The sequence below is a fragment of the Squalius cephalus genome (assembly GCF_949319135.1).
Source record: "Squalius cephalus genome assembly, chromosome: 8".
Lineage (NCBI taxonomy): Eukaryota > Metazoa > Chordata > Actinopteri > Cypriniformes > Leuciscidae > Squalius > Squalius cephalus.
Window position 1 is genome coordinate 6,943,597 of NC_137129.1, and position 24,352 is coordinate 6,967,948.

The following is a 24,352-nucleotide window of genomic DNA, read 5'->3' on the forward strand; positions in this document are numbered from 1 at the left end:
CCTTGGGCAAATTAGAATTTGTTTGACATTCAGTGTGAGTAGCTATTAAATCAATGTGGATAGCATAGTCCAGATACTTTGATCTTGGAAGAATTTAATTAGAAATTCCTGATGTTTGATTGCAGACTGTGGTACTTTCAAGAGGAAACACTTAAAAAAAAACATATCAAGAACATATTGAGTGTTTGTGTTATTGTAGGGTTCTCTTAATTCCACATGACAGTAAGTTTTACCCTGATTAGCTGATTCATATACAGTATATATATATATATATATAGTTGCATGTTCCAGACAGACTGTCAGTCTTTTTATTTGTGGTGGAGATTTTTTAATGTCTCTTTCTGCTAATGACATTGCTATACCGGTGGCATTGATTTATTCATTCAACCGATTCATTCAAAACTGCTGATTCATTAATAAAAAGAGCAACTTACAGGCTGCGTCTGAAATAGCATACTTCCTTACTATATAGTATTCAAAAAAACAGTATCTTACAAAAGAATTATGTCTGAATTCACAGTACTCATAAAAGAGTAGGCAAAAAGTACCCGGATGCCCTACTACTTCCGGTAAGATTCTGTAGTGTGCATACGATGGACACTTTACTATCCCATGAGGCCACGGGAGAGGATTTGTGAATAAGGTAAGGTAAGGCAAAGCAACTGACGCTGGTGGGTCACACGATATTGACAACATGACAAATGCTTTATGTCTGGATAATATTCATACTACATGCATTCTATATAGAACATACTTTTTTTTAGCGGTGGCAAAGAAAGTGCTTGTGTACTTATTCAAAGTACCCAGAGTATGCGATTTTGGACGCAGCCGCTATCTTAATGAAAGTCCTGTAAGTGTTCTCCTGCCATTATAGAAAACACTGAGGTGGCAAAAGCTTTGGCACAGCTTTGTTTCCTTTTATGTGTGGAGCAAAAACAGACAAAGAAACTGGCAATGATGGATCTAAAAAATAAGTTACTCAGTATTAACTTCTTGTTTATTGAACTGTCAGATAAAATCAATGTAACAATGTGCTGATTTTTTGTTTCACGAATATCAGGCCACTTGTGCCTACAGAGCTATGCTGCTGCAAGAATATATAAGAATCCCCTTAGTAGATCTTTACAAGTGGCACAGGCTAGGATAAGAAATATATTTCTATGTGGTTTAGGAAGTACACCTGATTGGCAAATGCCACAGCGTTAGAAGAACCAATCAGTGCTTGGTAACAGTTTCATGACTGAACTATATATATATATATATAAACATACACCATTGAGCCAAAATGTGGCAAAAAGTCAGTGTGAGGCATGGACTTAACAAGACCCCTGAATGTGTCCTGTGGTATCTGGCACCAAGACATTAGCAGTGCCAGACTTGTTGGTTGCAATGTGGAGCCGCAGTGGCTCAAATTTGTTTGTCCAGCACATTCCACAGATGCTCAATTGGATTGAGATCTGGGAAATTTGGAGGCCAGGGCAACACCTTCAACTCTTCATCATGTTCCTCAAACCATCCCTGAACAATGTGTGCAGTGTGGCAGGGTGCATTATCCTGCTTAAAGAGACCTCTTCCACTAGTGAACGCCATTGTCATGGAGGGGTGTACCTGGTTTGCAACAATGTTTAGGTAGGTAGGCTTGTCATCATCCCACAGTGCATTCCTGTGCCATAAGTTCCCCAAGTAAATGGCACACACGTACATGGCCGTCCATGTGATGTAAAAGAAAATGGGACTCATCGGACCAGGCGATCTTCTTCCACTTCTTCTTGGAGGTGCCAACTCAATGTGTGTTTGTAACTCAATGTAAATTTGTTACATTTATGTTTCATTTTAAGAATGGGGTTTCTCAGTCGTTCCGCCTTTTCCCTAAAGGTATCCCTCACTTAATCCATTAGTCAAATTCTTCTGTTGTATAGTGAAAAGGAGATGCCAGATTGATTCATCTTGACATGTAATATATCCTCTCCTTAATACTTTTTAGAGCTAATTATGAGTCTTTTATCTCTCTCTTCCTCCCTTTTACATCACTTTATTGTTTTTAATTATCCTATAATCATATAGCGCATATTTAGCTCATAACGCAGGTGCCTATAACCAGATTACAATTAATTGCCTTCCCAAAATAAAACTCTTCCTCACACGGATTAGCTGTTAGAATCCATGTTCAATTTGTTTGTTTAAGGCGTATTTTCAGTCTTCTTGGTAGACACGAGTCCAGCTTAACCACCACCCTTTGTCAAGACGATGGCTCCTTTAATCCGCCACAGCTTGCTCTCTATCACCGACGTTTATCTCGTGTTTTCATCCTGTGGTTTGAAGGAGCTCATCTTGTAGTGGATATTAAAAACAAAAGGGGACAAAGTCAATTTGGTCTGTTCTGTAATCTAAACCCCCCCAGACTACTGTCACGGCAGATCTGGTCATTTAATCAGAGGCCTAAACACAATCACGGGCTGGGCCATTGATGGGGAAGGGAGCGCGCTGCTGGTTCATTAAACCTATCACAGCATGTGCTAATTAAATAATGGAGCCGCACTCATATACCAAAGGGTGAAAAATGACTGCTGTGGCATTTCATTCTCCATATGTTGGCCTGCTTGCCCTTGCTTTTAGCATGCATATTTGCTTTTGTGTGCAGGACAGGGCAGCAGTGTGAGAGGAAAAATGTCTAGCTATTGATAAATGCATGAAAGAAAAACCTTCAGAGAGTTTGTTTACTGTTCTGGCTAATAGCTAGTGTAAAGAGGTGGTGTAAATTGTGTTACGCAAATTAGTGTTTTTTTCTGGAATTAGCCCTGCTGAAATTCGGTTTGGTGCCGGTATGATCTTCTTGGTGAAGCTGTGGTGCATTGATGATCTCAGAGGGTAATACTAAAGTTTATATATATATATATATATATATATATATATATATATATATATATATATATTAGGGCTGTCAAACGATTAATCGCGATTAATCGCATCCAAAATAAAAGTTTGTGTTTACATAATATATGTGTGTGTATGGAGTATAATTATTTTCTATATATAAATACACACACATGCATATATATTTAAGAAAAATGTGTTATTTATATTTAAAATATTTATATATAATATAAATTATATATAATATAAATATATATACACAGTATATACATGCAAATATTTCTTAAATATATACATGCATGTGTGTGTATTTATATATAGAAAATTATTATACACCGTACACACACATATATTATGTAAAAACAAACTTTTATTTTGGATGCGATTAATCGCTTGACAGCCCTAATATATATGTATATATATATATATATATATATATATATATATATATATATATATTTATAATGCGTTTCTCATGCACTTTTATTCAGAACAAAATACATTGCATTTAAGGTACACATTTTATAACTTCATGCATTCCATGGAGATCGAAACCATGATCTTGCCGTCACTAGTGCCATGCTTTATCATTTGAACTAGAGGAATGAGAAATTTTGTTAGTGTAAGCTAGTTAAGAAGCCTGGTGGGGACTCCAGTAGTGGTCGACCAATATGTTACCATGGCCGATATCTGCTGGTTTTTTTTATTTATTTTTTATTATTATTACCGGTATTGGCTGGTGTTTTTCTGTTTGGCCAATGTGCTGAAAGCTGGACTATTTTGACAGTATGAAAGTATAAATGTTTATTTTGCATGTTATTGTTTATTGTACTGTCATTTCAACAATTGTTATGCATGTGTACTTTCTTTAAATTACAAAGTGTGATGTTATATATTTTGGCTTAATCGGCCATCAGAAAAACTCAAAAAACAATATTGGGCGACTCTTAGACACCAGCATCCCGTACTGGTGACTAGTGGTCTATTTGCCGATATATCGGTCGATATTTGAATTTTTTTGCAAGTATTGCGTCGGAAGCGGGACTTTTATTTTGACTGCTCTGAGAACGCCAGCGCCCGACACGCAGCGATCCCATTCCACGTCTTCATTAGTTAAATATCGGCCACCCTGCTTTCTAAAATATCAGCATCAACCTTCGATCAACCACTACTGGTGCCCACCATCCCAAACGCAACAGCTTTTCAGTAGGTATAATATTTTATAAAAGATAGATAATGTTCCAAAGGACTGTAAATGATGTTGTCTTGAGATTGTACCTGACTCATTCCAAGAGTTCAGTAATTGGATGTATTTTGATCTAAGTATCTGTCTCGCCTGCCAAACAATGTTTCACCATCCCCTCTATCTCTTATCTCACATGCTCCTGCTGTTGATTAATATCCCCGGAAGGTTTGCACCTGATGCTCTGTGCTTGATCCTAGCCTAACCAGAAATACCCAGAATTCCTTTCACGTCTGTCGACTCAACTTTTGTTTCTGTTGGCGTCAGAGACTTTGACTAGGAGTCGCCTCAGATCAGCTTGCCTCTAAAGTGTCAATCTGCAGATCAAGGCTAGAGAAAGATTGCACTTACATTGCATTAGATGGGTTTTTATTTATTGAGTGCTTGCTGTGGGAGCATATGTGTTAAAGAAATGAATGCTGCGTGTTTATGAGAGAGAGAGTTTTGAAAATAAAAGTGTACAGATGTGATGCTGCGTTGCTTCTGAGCAGGTTTATTGCAAGGATGCTTTTGTTTCACTGCTATTTCACAAGACTCTTACACTAGGAATGAATTGTTCACACGTCTAGCATTGTTTTAGCATTGATTAGCCCAAGCCCAATTAAATTTGCACAATGCAATTCCCATCATGCAGTTCTGAGTACTAGGTTGGAAAGGATGTACAGAATGTCTGATGCATAAGGCACACAAAATTGGAAACTCTTTGGGAGTTTTGAAGTCCTCATCTGATTGGTTGAATTCTCCAGGATTTCCTGGAGACATGTGCCGTGTTCTTTATCGGCCACCTGGAAACAAAGCTGTTGTGATGCCAAACTCTGTCATGGAAGAAGTGTTTACAACTGTGACAATAAGCGCTTATCAGGATCAACTGAATGCTGGATATGCAACATGTGAAGGTCGCAGCATAGACTTTAAAAGGCATGCAAGAGTTTTACACACCGATCTGTTATTGCAGGGGACATTGGCTTTACATTTCCACTCTCCTAAACATGACGCTGAATAAAACAAACTGTGATTGGTTGCTTTAAATGTTATAATCGGTCCTTGGCCATTGAAAGCTGCTATGGAGCCCAGATGATCTGCCGTCAGTCTGAAGTTCTGGCTAAGCGAGACTGTGAAGGATGCTGCAGACTACTGTGATCTGGATAAATGCCTGATTATAATGTGCCTTTCTATCATTTGATCATCATTTGATGATTCGCTGCTGGCATAACGGCTTAAAAAAAATTACACAAACGTATCTTTTAAACAATTTCCTACAGGCGGTAAAAATGCAGCGTTAATTGTGCCAAGCAATTTACGAGACATTTGCGAATATGGCTCAATCTATAACAAGCCTAATTTACATGGAATTCATGTTGACACTGAAAAAAAATTTGCAAAAAAAAAATTGTCTGAAGCTGGATTGTGACTGGTTTGAGAATAAGATGCAGAGTTTTGCACTGCAATACTGCACACAAAAGTGACTCAAATGTTTAGTGAATTTGCCCCAAAATGTTTGATTAAATAACCTTGACCTTGAGGGAACGTAAAATGTTAATGAATATAGTCATGCATAATTACAGGAAGATCTATTTATTTATACAGCCCCTTTTTTAATTAATCTAGGGAATTTCTGTCCTAATTTATCTATTCTTTAATTATACATTGTTGGTAGATTTTATCTCTATTTTTGCTGAATGAGTAGACTTTCCGGGCTTATAGACTCGTAATTTGAGATGTGCATTTAATACGCATGTTTGTTTGTTTGTTTTTAGTCCACAAATACTAAAATACATTACAAATCATTGCTTGGAGATTTATTGATCCACCATTAATCCTGGAAAAATGACCCAACACCTGACAGGTTATGTACAGTCTCATTTAACTGGACTTATTTGACTTGACTAGGCTGTGAACTTGAATTTTTGAACAGAATGTCACACATATTTATTTAGTTGCGCTTTTTGTTGTACACTATTGACTGAATCCATAATTGGAAGTTCCTCTTAGTCCGACCATCTGGCCTCAGCAGCGAGATTAATCTGAGGATCAACATGAAGATTTACAGTTTGCGTTTAACAAATGCTTTGAAACACAACCCATCATTTCCCTCTATTGTTTAAAAAAACAAAAGACAAAAAGACAAGTGCATATGTGAGAGAAACTTAAGTTCCCATCATCACAGTTAAGCATGTTAGGTGTGTGTGAGTGTGTGTGTGCACGTGTGTGCATGTATGTGTGTACCATTTGGGTTTGGGGGATGTTTGTGGTCTTGCCTTGCCCTTACACACACTCTGCCTATGATTAAAAGTATATATAAAAAAAATCTTACTGACTCCGAACTGTAGTCTATATATATATGCACACTGTTAAATGGATTGTTCAAGGATGAATGAAAGAAGTAAATGAAAGTAGGACTTTCAACAATCACATGATTATAATCGGCAGTGTAAAAGGTAAGCAATGGGAATTTGAGTGCTTCTGAAAGACATTTTGAGAACACTGAGTAAAAGAATGAGACCTTGAAAGTGTGTATGACAAGCATATATTTACAGAAAGACTAGATGAATGCGACGGCCCATTATAAAAGCAAGACTGGTGGACTTGAGGGCCGTTGTGGCCGAGAGCATTTGGAGTGCGGTTGTCATCGACTAGTTCTCGTGGTACTGTGCTATTCACTACGGCCTCTCCTGTTCTCACTCATGGAGTGACCCAATTAATTCATTCTCTTTTTTCCTGTGTGTGTGTTTGTGTGTGTTGTCGCTATATCCTATCAACAGAGAGGCTGGCGAAGAAAACTGGGACGCAGAGAGCTGCCAAACGCTCCCATCGCCGGCAGTCTCCCACACCAAATGTCTGTGCAGCAAGCTGTCCACCTTTGCAGTGTTAGCGCAGAAAGCTAAAGAACCGGTGAGTGCTATCTTTACCCTTCGACACCACACTTCACATCTCAGCGTCTTTAAGGCGGGGCCTCTGTGCAGGTCTCGGACTCGTCTCATGCAGTCAAGTAGCTAGAACATATGATGCCATACATCCAGAATATTGTTGTCGAACACTGCTTGAAGTGTTTGGTTGCTCTCTAGAAGGTCAGTATTCCATCTGTTCCACATATGCTGGATGCTACAGATAAAGAAAGATCAGAAACAATCTGTTAAGGGCTAATTACTTTGTTGTAAAGATTTCTTTAAGGTAGTATCGTAACATTGTGACCGTTTACGCTGTTGGCTGAACTTTCCTTCATAGTGTGTGGTTATTGTACAAAAGCAGATGGTGGACCAGGTGTTTAATATATCATGGTATGAATAATGCGTCAGGGTTTGTCTGGCTTGGGATTTCTCCCAGGTATAGTATAAAGCATTGATGCACAGTTTTCTGTGATTATGAATTTTAATCTCACTAAAGCAGTGGTTATCAAAGAGGCATCAGGGGAAGAGTGGAAAATGATGATACATTTAGCAAGAAAAAACTATATATATATATATATATATATATATATATATATATATATATATAAATATACACACTGAAGAATAAAAGTTGCTGCCTTAAATGTCAAAGTACAATCAACTTAGTCATTTCAACTTAAATTACATTAAACTTGTAAAATGTATTAAAATACAGTTATTTTAATTGGCATAATATTTCACAAAATGCACTGTTTTGACTTTAATTTTGATCATATAAATGCAGTTTTGGTGACACGTATGTATAAAATGTCTTAGATATGTTAGATTCTTAACATAATACGATGCTGCAAATGACACAATGACCCTTTTTACTCATATAAATCTAATGATTTTTTGTAAAGCTGCTTTGAAAAAAATAAATATATATATATATATACAATTTTATATATATATTGAGAAAAGCACTATAGTTTTTTGTGGCCAGTAGATTTTCTCGATTCACCACCAAAGGCTAAAAATTACAATCAAAAACCAAGCTAAAATAACTATTGGGTTGACGTGCATAAGCGTGAATAGTAGTAAAAAGCTTAAGCTCTTTAGCTTTTGTTTGTTATGTTCATCATATTTATTATGTCTTCATTATCTAGTACAAGCTAATGTTTTGAGTCCATATTGAGTAGATGTGTGTCAACTCTGAAAGGATAGACACTGAGCATGTGGCTTTTAGCTATCCAGGTTAATGACTTGTGCTGCCTCTTGTTATATTGACCCTGTGCTCTCTTTTCACTTAATGGACATGAAAGGCCACTACAGGCCCACCAGCTGCTTGGACCCCCTGTTCGAGGACTCGTGTCCTGTGCATCTCTCTCTCTATATATGTATCTTTCTATCTATATGTTTATCTCTCTTGATCGTTTTCCCCTTTCATTCCTCCCCTCCCCTCAGCAGTGTCACCAATGAAAGGATACTGACCCACTTTAGCTTAGCTGAGTGTTTTTTTTTTTTTTTTCATTGGAAAGCACACCCCATTAAAGTGATTGATATGCATGGCAGGCGAAGAGGATGCTGGGAGATGGAGAATAGCCCTGAGGAATGAGTGATGTGGGGCAGAGAGAGTAGAGCCATAGGCCAGTTACAGTCACACAGGAGCTGGACCACACGCTGCTGGCTGCCACAAACCACTGACACCAGTTAAAGAGAGCGTGCCAGGCACACACACACACATGCAGAGAGCAGCGCTGCCCATCAGGCACAGTTCTGCACAGTCAGGGGCATTGAGCATTGGGTACAGGGAGGCAAGGTGGAAGCAATGCCAGTTCTAAAAACTGCAGAGCTAAAAGGAATACTAAAATAAGTAGAGGGAAAAGTACAGGAGAGAACGTTTTAAAGTCAGAAATCATGATAACTTTAATGGGAGTCATCATTGCAACAGTCTATTGAAACAGAATAAATGTTACAGTTAGAAGTGTGTCTGCTCTATTTAATTGTCTGCAATCTTTTTCAAATGAAGAGCCTTTTATTATATACTTTTATAATCACTGAGCTCAAGTTTGTGGGCGTTTAAAAAAAAAGAAAGAAGGAATTAATACTTCAGCAACAATGTATTTCAATGATCAAAAGTGACAGTAAATACTTTTACATTGTTACAAAAGAAATCTATTTAAAAAAAAATGTTTTTTTTTTTAACCTTCTATTCATCAAAGAATCCTGGCGGAAAAACAAATAAAACATATATAACAGTTTCCACACATATTAACTAGCACAACTGTTTTCTTCAGCAGCCCAAATCAGCACACTATTATTATTATTTCTGAAGGATCATGTGACACTGAAGACTGCTGAAAATTCAGCTCTGCCATCACAGGAATAAGTTATAATATAAAAAATGTATCAAAATAGGTAACACTTATTTTACATTGGATAAATATGTCCCAATATCACTGTTGTTTTAATCAAATGCAGCCTTAGTGACTAAAGTGACATGTTTTTTTAAATATAAAAACATCTAAAAGGCCACATTCACACAGCAACAGAATACGGTTGTCAATCCTGAATTTGAGTCCTTAATATGGTTCCATTCACACACAGTTCAGTTACTTCTGGGAGAGACAACCGCATTCTATAACAGAGCTCACACCTGTAAATATTCAGGACTCACAACTGCATTCTCTGAAAACCTGCGCAGTGCGATCTGAACCGGACTGGACTAGTTGTCTGTCATGTCATACAGTGTGAGAGGGCTGCTCTGCACTGCACAAACGGGTTTTCGTGTGTTTTCTGTGTAATCTGATCCAGTGACCGTTCTCCACCACGACCGCCACTTTTCGACGCATGACTCAAATGCTCCGCTCTCCACCCAGACATAAAAGCTGCTGTCGGTTATTGAAGATTTGACGGATGAATCTGATAGCTTTTTATTTGTGTTTCATTTAACAGCCGCTTTTCAGAGACAGTGAGACAGTGTTGTTGAGACAGTGTCCCTGTAAAGTGTCTTGTTAAAGGGCACAGCAGCTCTGCAGTTACTGGGTCGCCTTAGTGGGCGTTGAACCTGCAGTTTTTGTACCAGCAATCACAAGTTACAATCATTCATAGGGATGGTTTACACCAAATTGAAAACCCTCAGGTCATTCCGAACCTGTATGACTTCTTGTGAAACATGAAAGAATATCATTTGAGAAATGTCTCAGTGTGTTTTGTGGAAGTCAACGGTGACTAAATCTGTTTGGTTACCAACATTCTCCAAAATATAACGTAGAAAGTCTGTAACACTTTATTTTACATGTACTTCCTATAGTAATAACTGTAAATGATGCATAATTACAAGCAACTAACCCTAAACCAAACCCTTACCCGTATTACTGTAAAGTAAGTACATGTTGTTAATTAATATTACTCAGAACTTATTTGTATAATTACACTGTTATAATTTTTTTTGGGTGAACTATCCTTTTAATCCTACACCATTGAATGTTGTGGATTATCTAGTTCACCCAATTCTTTTTTTTTTTTTAAATTTTGGTTACACTTTATTTGGTAACACTTTATTTTACAGTGGCCTTGTTACATGTTACATGTACCTACCATTGTAATACCAATAAATTATGCATAATTACATGCAACTAACCCTCAACCAAATACTAATCCTACCCTAACCCTATAGTAAGTACATGTAGTTGCTTAATATTACTCAGTACTTAAATATATAATTACACTGTAACAATGACACCTTTAAATAAAGTGTAACCCTTTATTTTAAGGTGTGTTTGTTACACTGTAATTATACATTAAGTACTGAGTAATATTAAGTAACTAAATGTATAGGGTAGGGGTGGAGCCGAACCCGAATACGGTATTCGGAAAGGCACAAATAATGTGTTTTTTACGATTACTTATTTCGAACAAATACTTTAAAAATATTTGTATTCGGGAACAAGAAAAACTTTATATCAAAAAGCTGCGTTTCCTCATGAGACATGGCGACCGGCGGTGCTGCTGATGTGGTGGCTGTAAATCCACTTGTTGATAAGAAAGGAAGAAAGAGCCACATATGGAAATATTTTGGATTAGGCTAATGTCACGTTGTCATAAGGGGTCGTTCACATAGCGCGTTTTTTGACGAGCGCGCCGCTCGCTTCTATTATAAGGGCGCTTGCCGCGCGCCTACATTTGAAATCTGCACGCGGCAAGCGCGCTTATAATAGAAGCGAGTCTATTATAATATATATAATAGACTAATATATAGTCTGCTAATATATCAGTCCGTCAGAAAAGCAGTTCTAGGCTTATTATTGGCTGGATAACTCTTAGCAGGTTTAAAAAGCCCTTTTAAAATTAAATATGAATGCAGTTTTGGATTAAATAAAAGTACAGTCAAGTCAAATAAAACAAGTTTTATCTCCTGTATAGTTTGGTAACACTACAATAAGATACCATTCATTAACATTACTTAATGTGTTATCTAACATCAACACATTGAGTGAACATGTTTGCGAATGTTATTTAATACAAACACTTGATTGGTCATGTTTGTTCACTTCATTCATTGTGCATTAAATAGTGTTAACATAAATAATGTTAACTTTTGATTTTAAAAATGTATTTTTAAATGAACCCCAAGGAGAATAATTGCGACAGTATAACTATTGTTTATTGTTAGGTCATTTTATCTAATGTTATCTAACAAATGGAATCTTATTGTAAAGTGTTTTTAATACAGTTTCCATCTTTGTAACCGTGATATACACTTTAATATATGTAAATTTAATATAAATTAAGCTTTGGTACCGAAATTGGTCCCGAGAAGCGTGGATTTTCACTGGTATTGGTACCGAATACTGAAATTTTGGTACCGTGACAACACTAGTAGCTCTGTTAGCTCTGTAATTTAGACAATAGGCTGTTGACAGAGTAACGTTAACGTAGGTAATGGCTGTTATGTTATTTTCTTTTCAGTGACGTTCCTTGTTACATGTTCATTGCTGGATTTATGGAAAAACATCAACCAATATTGCATAATTATTATAATGGATATAATTAAAGAATACTTACACTATAACGTAAATTAGAAGTGTAACGCAAAAAAACTAGATTTTTACACCTAATTTGAATTTTACTCGAATACAAATACAAATACAAATACTTTTCCCCCCTCAACAAATACAAATACAGATACAAATACCGGCTGCTTTGCACACACCTAGTATAGGGTTAGGATTAGGGTTTGGTTTGGTTTAGGGTTAGTTGCATGCAATTATGCATAATTTATAGTAACTACATGTAACAAAGACACTGTAAACTAAAGTGTTACCTTAATAATTTATGCTATTTGCCTATTTTTACATTACTACACCATACATTTTGCAACTCACTGTTCTTTAAAATATGCTGTGCCATTTCTGAATATGTTTCTTCCTAAGAGAACAGAAGAGTGACAGACGTGAATGGAATAATAATTGATTGCTCATATCTGTGTCAGCCAGACCTAAAGCTGTAGGTCAATGTTTCCTAATCTACATTTATCAATTTTTGTCCCTCTTCATAACGTCATTGCCTGGCTGTTGGATTTTTTTTTGCGGGAATGCCTGGTGACATTTGGGAGTGCAGAGTAAACAACACTATTATCAAACAGTCTCCACCCATTAGCCTGGATCTACATGGGTCATCACATCTCCATCAGCATCTTCAATGCTCTCCAGCAGCTTAATGCTGTCAAAAACAGCAGACAGAATAGCTGTATTAAAAAATATTGTGTGCTGCCTATCTAGGGAGCATTTTTGTGGTGCACTTTCACAAAGCACAAAAGTGTATGTTAATGGCATCTAAGACTTTTTTGCAAAAAACATCTATTTGGCATCTCAGTTATCCTCCAGCAACCCCAGAATGCATTGCAAGGAGCTTAGTAATACTTTGAGGGAAATATTTTAATACAGTTCTTAAACAGGTCTAATTTACTGTAGGCCGAGTATTTATGTGTACTTGCTCCGCTCATTATAGTATTCTGTGCACCTCAAGCAAGCAGAGCTATTTGTGTGCTGTTTGAGTGGCCATACTTACGGAAAATGTCAGATCAGGGGAAATATGGTGTTAGAATGTTGCCTCACAATTGGACTTTATAAGTCGCATTTGCAAGTTTATATCTCACAATTAGAAGAAAAGAACTCAGAAATGCGAGGCTTCCTTAGTAAAGCTCTGATGGAAACGTCCTGACTAGGGCCCTCTGAAGTACAACAGCTGCTCTGACAGATATCTAGCGGTCTAAACACGGTCATCTTGTGTTGATCAGAGCTCTCTGCCCTCCCAAGACTCTACTAGCTTCTCAGTATTACAGATCAAGACTGCTCTTGGGCTTTGTAGTTGAGAACCAGAGGAGAGTCAGTCGTGATGGAAACTGCATTTCAATTATAATGCCTTAGGAACTTGTTAAAGGGATGTTTTGTTGAGAGACTGTAGTGAGTGACTTGTGAATCTCCAGAAGAGAGCAAAGGCATGCGATGTGTGATGTGATGTTCCACTTTGTGTGCGTGTTGCTTGGTATACTGGTTTGAATGGCTCAAACATCACAGAGCCAAGGAGGAACCAAGAGTGAAAACCAAACCTAAGTGTCATGCTTCTTGACATGATGCTAGTTTTTTATTGCAAACCTAACTTTTAGTGAAGAATATTATAGAATATAATTTCTGAAAGATATAGTACTATTATTATTGATATTAAAATTATAGTTGTTATTGTTATTAGTTGTTATTACTACTACTAATAATAATAATTATAATTATACTAATATAAACAATTGATATATTTTTAATTGATGTATTTTTTTTATTTTGCAATGTATTCATTGATTTATATTTTTGTTAATGCATGAACTATCAATAACAATGAGAGAGACATGTGTTACAGTATTTATTAATCTTTGTTAATGTTAGTTAATAAAAATACAAATGTTCATTTTTAACTCCATTAAATAATATTAACAGATACAATTTGTTTAATAATGTATTAGTAAATGTTGAAATGAACATGATAGTTCATGTTAACTAATGTTATCAAACCATAATAATAATAATACATATGTGTTACCATAATATTAATAATTATGTTGTGTGTGTGTAAACTGTCAAGAACTAATACAAAACCAAAACATCCCCAGCAATAACAGCCCATCCATATCAATCTCTTCAATACAGTCACTTCTGATCAATTTAATCCGTCCTATATATAAATTGTATCATGTGTCTAAACTGTCAAGAATAAAAACAACACGAGAACATCCCCAGCAGTAACGACACATCCAAACAAAATGAGTGGTATCAAGATACTATAGGTTTTGTGATACTTTAGTGGGTACCGTAAGACTTAATTAAGGTATCGTGGGAACTCTAGCCCACGTCGACAGGACTACACAGAGGAAGAGGGGAAGATAAAATGGTTAACAGCAAATAAGAGAAAGATACATGGATGGATTAACCTTCACATTTAATCGAGAGGAGAGGGAGGATGGAAAGTGGCATAAGCTTCTGTCATTACCGGCCATCTTTAGTATAGCTGCTATCAGCCACTGATCCCGTTTATCCCCTGCTGTCTTTTCCAGAGAGCGAAACACTGCCATTTGCCAAGGTTAGAGGTCCGTTTTATTTAAAACAGAGCTTATATTTACTTTCATGCCTCTTTTCTTATTTGCTGTGACTGCAAGCTTAAAAGGCTATGCCAGCCTCATAGTATGCATAACTCTGTGCCGATCAGTTGCTCACTGATGGATGATGGGAGTAGTTGGTACAGAGAAGATGCTGGCTTCTTTAGGCCATGACAATTTGTCGCCTGTCAGTTTTCCCATGCAACGATTTATCGTCACACAGGATTAAACCGGAAAACCATGACGGCACACGCTAAGATCCGGTGTTATTACCCCCTTCAGCACAGACACACGCATACGCCCATTCTGAACAAGTAGGCCTACCTGCCCTGCGTACTAAGATGCTCGCGGTCTCGTTGGATGAAGGACGGAGGTCTTTCTCTGGGTATCAGGGAATCTGTATTGCATTGTAATCTGCCTCAGGCTTGTTGACCGATCTTGCTACCTCTGTATACAGACAGCCAAGCGCAGATAAATACGTATATTGTGGAGATAAACATTATGTCTGCAGGTTATCCGCTCCACATGGTCTAATATTAAATGTCCCTTCAGACAAAGTGATTTCGAAGGCTGTTGGTGGTAGATACGTGGTTTTCATAAGGTCTTGTATATCTCACACTATCTATGCTTTGTTCTCTTGCAAGTCGTGCGAAACAAGGCATGCTGAGCTATTTGACTTGCAAAAATCTGTGTATTTTTGCTGTACGGTTCTTTAAAAAATGTAAAACGGCTCTAAAGGTCAGATAATGTCACGCTGAAACAGTGAAGTCTGTTGAAACCGTTTTTACAGTGTTTGCAAGGCAGAGCTGTATTGATGTTCTGCAAAAAGGAATATTTTTCCATTTCTTTGCAATTTTATGCAATTAATTCAGCTCAAACCATTTAACTTATAGACTCTTTTTTGCAGATAACTTCGGCCTTAGATGTGCTAGCTATTTTTTTAATGAACTTTACGTGTAAGAAATTTAAAATTAAAATGCGAAAATCTCCCTTTGATGTACATTATTAGAAAGAATGTTCCCCATTTAAATTTGAACCGTCATTGTATTATTTGCATAACGAATTGTAATTGGTCATCTTTATTGCAGTTATTTCTATACTGAATTAATTGATTATTTCTAAATAAAGAAAACACAGAAGTTATTTTACACAGAAGACACTTATTTTATGATTTATATAATATTATAGTTTTTTATTAATATTAGGAATTAGCTTTTATTTTATTTTATAGTAATTCTATAAATTTTTAGTAATTCTATGATGTGCTTTTGTCATTGTTATTATTATTATTATTATTATTATTATTATTATTATTATTATTGCCACTACTCTTTAGGTTCAATTTATTTATATTTCAGTTTTAGTTCTGTAAATGGAACGTGTGACGAAACGCTGGAATGGCTAACATCGTAGATCACATTACAATACCAACTTGACTAATGTATTCATACTCACAGAATGTAATTGTATTAATTCTCCAGAAGTTATTTGTCCATTTATTGATTCCAATTCTTGATTTGTTCATTTACGCAGAACTAAAACACTTTCGTTGTCTTTTGCTGCCAGGATTGGTAGTTCCTCCAGGAAATGCAAATCTAGTTACATGTGTTACATCAGTATAGTGTTAGACATCCTGAAAAATATATGAATGAATCTGACCACTAATTAATTACTACAGGATTTGAACCTTCAGCCATTTGATTACCAGCCCATATTTGTATCCATTAGACTACACCGCCCCCAAATAGATGAATGAAATGAAGCATGGAGAGTTTGCCAACAGGAGAGGTAAAGTGTGAAGTTTCTCGCAGTGAAATGCTCATCTCTGCTGTGACACTGGCACAATTGCTAAGGCGCTTTCTCATTAGGACACGGCCTAGTGTAAGTCTCAGCTGAGGTGATGTGATTCCTCACACAGTAAAAAGCGTAGCTGCTCTCCTGGGCGATTCACACACCAGCTCAATTTTGTTATGCGAACTGTCCCTTCTTGCATGTTCATTTAATTCCCAATTGCAGCATGTGAACCGGTTTATTCTGCTGAAAATCTTCGTATAATTGACCCTTTTCACAGACTGTGATGATGCATTTACACAGATACACCATAATTCTTGCAAAGTTTTTTTTTTTTTTTTTTTGTATTTTCATAAGACTACACTTAAGGGCTTTTCACACTGTGCTTAACCCCAGTTATTGTTGTTCTAGCCCCACTTTTAACACCAGGTAAAGGAACATTTCACACTTGTAATTTAGAAGCGGGGTTAGTACCGCGTTTTACCCTGGGTTATGAAACCCTGCTTCCGAGGCAAGGGTTTGCACTGCTTTTGCCATGCCAATCGTGTACAGTGTGAAACAATGCGATGTTAGAATGTTACAGCTAGACAAACAGCCAGTCATGTGCATCATATTCACATGCTTTGTACATTCATGGAAATGCAGCGCATTGTAGAAAGAGTAGCTTCTTTGATCGAGGGGAAAAATGTCAAATGGTGACAGAAAACGCAATAATTGAAGACCATTTCATTCTTAATTTTATTGTCTGAAAAGGCCATTCAGGATAAATGATGATGTGCAATGCTAATGCCTTTATGTGAACATAATAGTTGATTTGTTGACATATTGATTGGCCATTTACCCAATCAGTGACACTGACACCGCAAATATGCAAATAATAACCTTAACCCAGGGTTTAGGAATACACAGTGTGAAACTTTTTCTCTCTTTTGGAAAGTCATAGAAATTATTATTATTTTTTTTTTTTTTTGCCATTGGGCCAAATGGGAATGCAAAAGTATGTGTTGTAGTTTCCGCTCACCACTATAGAAGTTTACCCAACTACTTCTGAGCTTCTGAAAACCCTGGAAATGTGAAAATGGTCCATGCAGTTCTGAAAGCTTTAGCAACACCCAAGCAAGCTCTTGGGTCATCCTGTTTTGGGGAGCTCCTGGTGGGTTTGGATCATGATGATTGATCAGCACGCTGTTTTGGGGCTTTAGGCTCACATCATGCGCCGTCGCCCTGACAAAGAGTCCCACCACTCTGTTTCTCTCCCAACCATTTCAAAGATAACAAGTGTCCAGGGAATTTGAAGGATAGCGTTAGCATATGCTAAAATGGCACTCGGTCTCTCCTGACGTGGGCGTGAATCAGGTGGAGCGGTCGACGCGCATCCAAACAGCAGATCAAGGCTTGGTCTCGAAGGTCTCGGGGCTTAGATGAGGGAACGATACGCCTCGGAGAGTTTCAACCGTTTGATTAATGCCAAGTCTGACTAAGTTCATGTTAGGTTTTTCTTGTTTTCCCTCATCCTTTCTCCCTGGTTCTGCTAAGTGCGTTTCTTATTGTCATAATGAGTTATTGCGGAGCGAGAAGGAACGGGGAGAGGAGAGATCAGGGATAAATGGTGGCTGTGCAGCGCATGAGAAGCTGGAGAAGTAGGTTAAAGTGCCTGGGCTGAAAATAGACATGACATCTATTTGCTGAGGAGCTTCACTCTGCCCCATAGGGTGTGCTGGGATAGACAGCCTATAATTCCCCTATGTAATATGCGTGCCGTCTTTGGCCCTCAGAGCTAATGGGAGCTGTGGTACGTGCTTTTTTTAGGACAAGTCTTATGGTATGGCCGCTTAGGGCTGTAGGCCCTTGAACGAGAACAGGTTCTACCGCACCAGGTTCTCTGTGGACATGGCATGTGATCATATGACCCCTCAACGGACGACATTTGTGATTAAATCTTACCTCATATCACTAGAATAATTGAAAATGAGTGTTTGAGAGTCAAGTAGGCCGAGTTTTGAGTTAAAAAGACGTGCATGTGATTCAGAAGAAGGAGGCAGATTTATTAGTGCGTGAATATCATAGAGATTTATTTTTTTTTTTTTTTTTTTTTTTAATGATTGGTGCCTTTAGTAAATTACCTGTTTGAACTATTAATATATTTCTATGTGGCATGTTGTGACTCGATAAAACTAGATCACTTACGAACAAAGCGACAACACGTTTCTATTTTCGATATGCTGCACAAATACTCCAGCCACTGTTTCTCTGTTTTCCTAAAATAAAATAATTGTGTTTATAAATATATTTTGTTTTGTAATTTTGTTTGATGTTTTTAAATAATTTTGGGCTGTTACATTAAAGCCAGCTTCTGATGTCTCTTCTCCCTGGCCTACTATAAATAATATTTTGTTTCGAACCTACAGTATGATATACACCAACGTTCAAAAGTTTTGGGTCTGGAAGATTTGCTTTGAAGGATCTTTTACTTTATTTAATACCAAAACACAGTAAAAACAGCAACACTTTGAAATGTTATTACAATTTAAAATGACTGTTTTAATATATTTTTAATATGTCATTTATTCCTGTGATCAAAGCTGAATTTTCAGCATCATTACTCCAGTCTTCAGTGTCACATGATACTTCAAAAATCAGTCTAATATGATGATTTGGTGCTTGTTATGCTGACTTCACATGCTCTTCTGAAATTGTGATTTGAGCTTGTCGCATTAAAGTGCTTTGTTGTCGGAAAGAACATCATGTTTATTCTTGCCTATTTCTTGGGGAAATCTTCTCAAACCCAAGCTATGTTGAAGATATTTAATTTTTAATAAAATGTAGCGTCCCATTTGTTGACAGCTATATAAACATTCATTTAAATACATGCTATTTTCGCTGTGTATAAAACATACAATATGCTTCAAATGGTTATTTATATATGTACTATAAATATACACAAATTTAATGACAAGACAATGTGATGTAACTGTTGTGGAAAGCACTAATAAATAATACCAGTCACAGAAGCAATCGTTCTCCCACCTGCATGTTTAAAGTTAATGAGACCCCCAACTCGGAAACTCGGATATCAAAATTATCTCTGAGCTTCCCAGTTATAACTTGAGAGGGCATCCATATCCGAATTCTGACTAGAAAACTTATATTTACAATAATTCTGATTGCATGTGAAGGCAGCATTATTCTTATTTTTATCAGTGTTTTTTTGAGGGAACGGTAACACTTTTTTTCATGAATTTTTCATGAGGAGAAAGGTCAAAAGAACTGCATTCATTTGAAATATAAATACTTTGTAACATTATGGATGTCTTTACTGTCACTTGACACGCAGCATTGACAGTTCAGTGTGAAGACTCATGCTGTTATGGTGCAACATGGCATCAGTTGAAGGCTTAGAAGCTGTCCTTAATAATTCAATATAGAGCAATACAACGTATATAATACTTATTTCTTCAGTTTGTTTAAAACGGTTGCTGTCCTTCTCCATCTCTTTTTTTTTTATGTGAGATTCTTCCTTTTCGTTAATTAGTTTTGGTTGTTTTTATTCTGTTGTCACCTCATGCTGTCTAGCGCCCACACATCTGTCGGAGGTGTGGTAGCGAATTGGAAATTTGGCCTCTGCTAAAGCTTCCAAAGCAAGGATACTCTTTCTCTCTCTTCTGTTTCAAAAACTCTCATAGTGCAACAGTGACCTCACACATTTTCAGTGGCCTTTGAGTCTTTTTTACAATCATTTTTCTTCAATGAAGAGTTCAGAGACATGAACCAATCCTGCGAATCACAGCGTTACAAACTTTGATTGGATGCATTATTTTCAAAATGTGAAAATTGACTTTGGAGGCAGTTATGTATCCCATGAATCATTGGGAATGATTAATCAAATCAATAACAATGGTACGAAAACTATTGACTTATAATAAGATGATATGATTTTGAGTGTAAAAAGAATGTATGGTAACACTTTATTTTACAGTGTCCTTGTTACATATGTTATATGTACTTACCATATTATTAACTGTAAATTAGGCATAATACATGCAACTAACATTCAACCAAATCCTAATCCTACCATAACCCTATAGTAAGTACATGTAGTTACTTAACATTACTCAGTATGTAAATAGAAAATAACAACGACACCTTAAAATAAAGTGTAACGGAATGTGTTTTAAAAAAAATATTGCTAAATATTTGAATATATGAATACATAAATAGTTTGAGAGTTTAGGTAGAATGTTTTTTTTTTTACTGGGAATTTGGTTATTAAACGTGATTTCACACAAAAAAGAACACTGACTTGTAGCTTCTACTAAAACACACTACCATTCAAAAGTTTGGGTTCAGTAAGATTTTATTTATTTATTTAAGAAATTAATAATTTTATTCATCAAGCGCACTGAATGATCAGAAGTGAAAGTAAAGAGATTTATAATTTGCTTATAAAATGCAGTTTTTTTTTTTTTTTACTTTCTGTTCATCGAAGAATCCTTATACATTTAAACCGTTTTCGTGGAACACAACTGTTTTCAACATGGATAATAATAAGAAATGTTTCTCGAGCATCAAATCATCATATTGGAATTATTTCTGAAGGATCATGTGGAGGCTGAATACTGAGTAATGATGCTGAAAATTCAGCTTTGATCACAGGAATTAATTACATTTAAAAATATATTAAATTAGAAAGTCATTCTAAATTATAATAAAATTACAATGATATTTCACAATATTACAGTTTTTTCCCCTGTATTTTCAATGAAATGAATGCAGCCTTTATGAGCATATTTTTCTTTCAAAATACATTTTTAAAATAATCTTACCAACCCCAATTTTTTTAATGGTAATTTATCATCAGACAACTTTTGAGCTCATGTTTAGTCTATCTTGAAAGAGTTATATATCTTATTTTGAAAAAATATCTCTTTTTTGTTTGTTTTTTTTGCTTTCAAAACCCAGCTGTTGTTCTCTATTTTCCCATATATGCCGTTAGTGCTTCTGTGATTTCATTTTCACATCAGGACAGGAGCAATCCTCTCATCTACCCTGCCAATGGCATTTCTGTGAAAGACTCAACACCTATAGTAATTTTTCAGGCTGCTGGCATACTAGATTGGTCAAAATTGCCAAACTGAAGCCGGCAGAGGCATAATGTTGGCAATTAATATGCCAGGGACAATAGGCTAAGCAAAAGATGAGAGTGAAGGTTGGCAGCACCTCTCCTAGTGCCACCTGTTACACCTACACCTGCCAGTTTGAGTAAAAACACTGCCACCATACCTCCACCAGCTCCAAACTCTCACACTCTCTAAGCTGTTTAATAGCCTCTTTGTCCCTTGTCTACCTTTCCTTTGCACACATACATCTCATAGGCTTACACAGAACAGATGTGCACACACAGTAGGCGCTGTTGGAAGGCCAAGCCCACAACCCACACACAAGCTTTAGGGTCTTTGTTCACAAATGCTGTTTAGTCATAAATGCTTTGTGTGGAAGCCTGACCGGTCCACACCAGGAGGCCAATTGAGCTGTAAGTGCATGAATGAGGACTTCATATTCAAGCCAATTCACAGCTTATTATAAACCGCTGCAAGCTTTATAAACTCAAACCTGTAGCCATTTCACAGGCTCTCCCCAAGAGCATTCAATGTTATTTATTCAAAATTAGCTGTGGCCTTTTAGAGATATCGTGTCAAGTGTTTTACTCATAGAGAAGAGATTCTAGCTTGGCCTGACAGCAAATCAAAGGGGTTGTGTATCTATCTATCTATCTATCCATCCATCCATCCATCCATCCATCCATCCAAAATGTACAACAGTGTTTTTCACATTACACATCGTTTCAAATCAGCTTTACAGAACATCATTAAAAAATCATTAATGTAATAATAATATTGTTTATATTTTGCAACGATACAAGCAATCAAGAAGTTAAGATATGCTAAATAGTATATATCACTACACAGTGTTTTATTACAAGTAACGCAAGTTACTTAATCAGATTACTTTTTCAAGTAACTAGTAAAGAAACACATTATTTTTAAATTTACAACAACATATTTGAGTTACTTTTTTTAAATAAGTAATGTAAGCTACTTTGTTTTACCATAAAAAAAAAAAAGTTTTATTGTTGCTTCATGCATTCTTTTTTGTCAACACTTGCATGTGGGTAAGTTTTTATAAAAAAAACTTTTTTTTTTTTTTGTTTAAAGCATAAGCAATGCTTGTATCGCTTGTTTCTGCTCCTTTTTTTGCCTGTGCCTACTCTTTTAGAATATGCATAATAGTGCCCCCTATCCTATAACAATGAAAACACAGAAAGTCGGAAAATTCAGTCAATGGCGGGAAGCGTTGTCGTGTAAATGATGGAAAATTCAGTCAATGGTGTGGAAAGAATAAAAAAAGCAAACAAGCAAGCCCAGCCCAGCTGGGAAAAAAATATCACAAATGTAACATAATGCATTACTTTCCATGAAAGTTAGTTACAGTTACACAATATTGTAACTCATTATACTTTTAAAAGAAACTTTCTCCAACACTGACTTTACATGAGTGTACTGTATGTATGTGGATGAAGTTTTAAATACTTATATATCCAAATTTATATAAAAGCAATAATATAGTTAGAGATATGCGATGCGATGCTACATACAGTATCGCTTAACATGAGAGTACTGTATCTATCAGGTTGGACGGATGGATTTATTTATTCATTTTAAATGTATTTATTTTACATTCATTTTACATTTATTCATTTATTTGACTTGTTTTTACCTTTTTATTTGAAAACTATGAAGCATTTATCTAGTGATCTCAGTCTTTTGGACCCCACGATAGGATTTATCCTGCCTATAGTTTGGAAGATGTATCTTGGTGGCCTACTTGATGAACAGGGGTTAAGCCTTTATCATGTGTTGCTAGATTCTCTGTCTCAACAAGTTCTTGCGGACCCCTAATACAAAGCTGTGCAGATTGACAGATCGCATAGATTGAAAGGTGGCATATGTCTCATGTTAAGCTCCTGGTTTTCTGATTTGGTTGTTATTCCAACATGGAATCTCACTGTTAAATAACAGCATTTCTACAGGATTTGTATTCAATGTCATGTATGCAATCAAATCAGTAAGTTCACTATAAAATAAAAATGACGTCATCATGAGGTTACAAACCTGCAGAACACAAAATAAGATATTTTGTAGAATATTGGTTACCATTGACTTCTACTAATGGGGAAAAACAGCACTGAGACATTTCTCAAAATATCTTCAGAAGGAAAGAAAGTCATATGGGTTTGAAACGGCATGAGTAAATTATGGCAGAATTTTCCATTTTGGGTGAACTATTTCTTTAACATCTATGAAAGAGCCTTCCCTGATGCTGTGTCCCTGATTGCAGGAGACTTTAATCATGCCAACCTGCACGACTGTTCTTCTGAAATATTACCAGCATGCCTCCCGGCCTGTAAGAATGCTCTTGATTACTGCCACACCACTATCAGACATGACTGCCAGACAGATCATCTGTCTCCGCTTCCTATTCCAAGAACTTGAAGAATATATCCGCAGGAACACTGGATGCAAGAGCAGATGAGTGGTGTGGGACTGCTCTGAGTCGCTGAACATGAACTACACTTAGCGTTTCTGTTAAGATGCTATTTACTTTATTTGCTTTATCTTATTCATTAGAGTGCAAGTATTTAAAAAGCTGCTTCAACGGATCACTGTTCAGTGTATCGACCTGAATTAAATTGAATCATTTGTTTACAACAATTACATTAAGTATTGACAGCCATGAATCACATCGATTCACTTTCAATCCAGAGATTTATTTTAGGCGACAATAGTCTTTTAAAGTTGGTGGTTTTTAAGAGGTAGGCCTACATGAAATTTGTGGCCGTTAAATCGAAAGCTTTGCGAATTTCCACAG

The 24,352-nt window shown here is 36.3% G+C and overlaps 1 protein-coding gene across 1 annotated transcript in view; it reads left to right on the plus strand.

Moving 5' to 3' along the window:
• The window catches only part of adgrb2 (adhesion G protein-coupled receptor B2), a 298,540-nt gene that overhangs the window by 219,997 nt on the left and 54,191 nt on the right, over positions 1-24,352 (plus strand). The window contains exon 17 of the mRNA XM_079878265.1: positions 6,880-7,009. Coding sequence (XP_079734391.1) covers positions 6,880-7,009 — 130 coding nt within the window. The remainder of the gene's footprint in view (positions 1-6,879; positions 7,010-24,352) is intronic.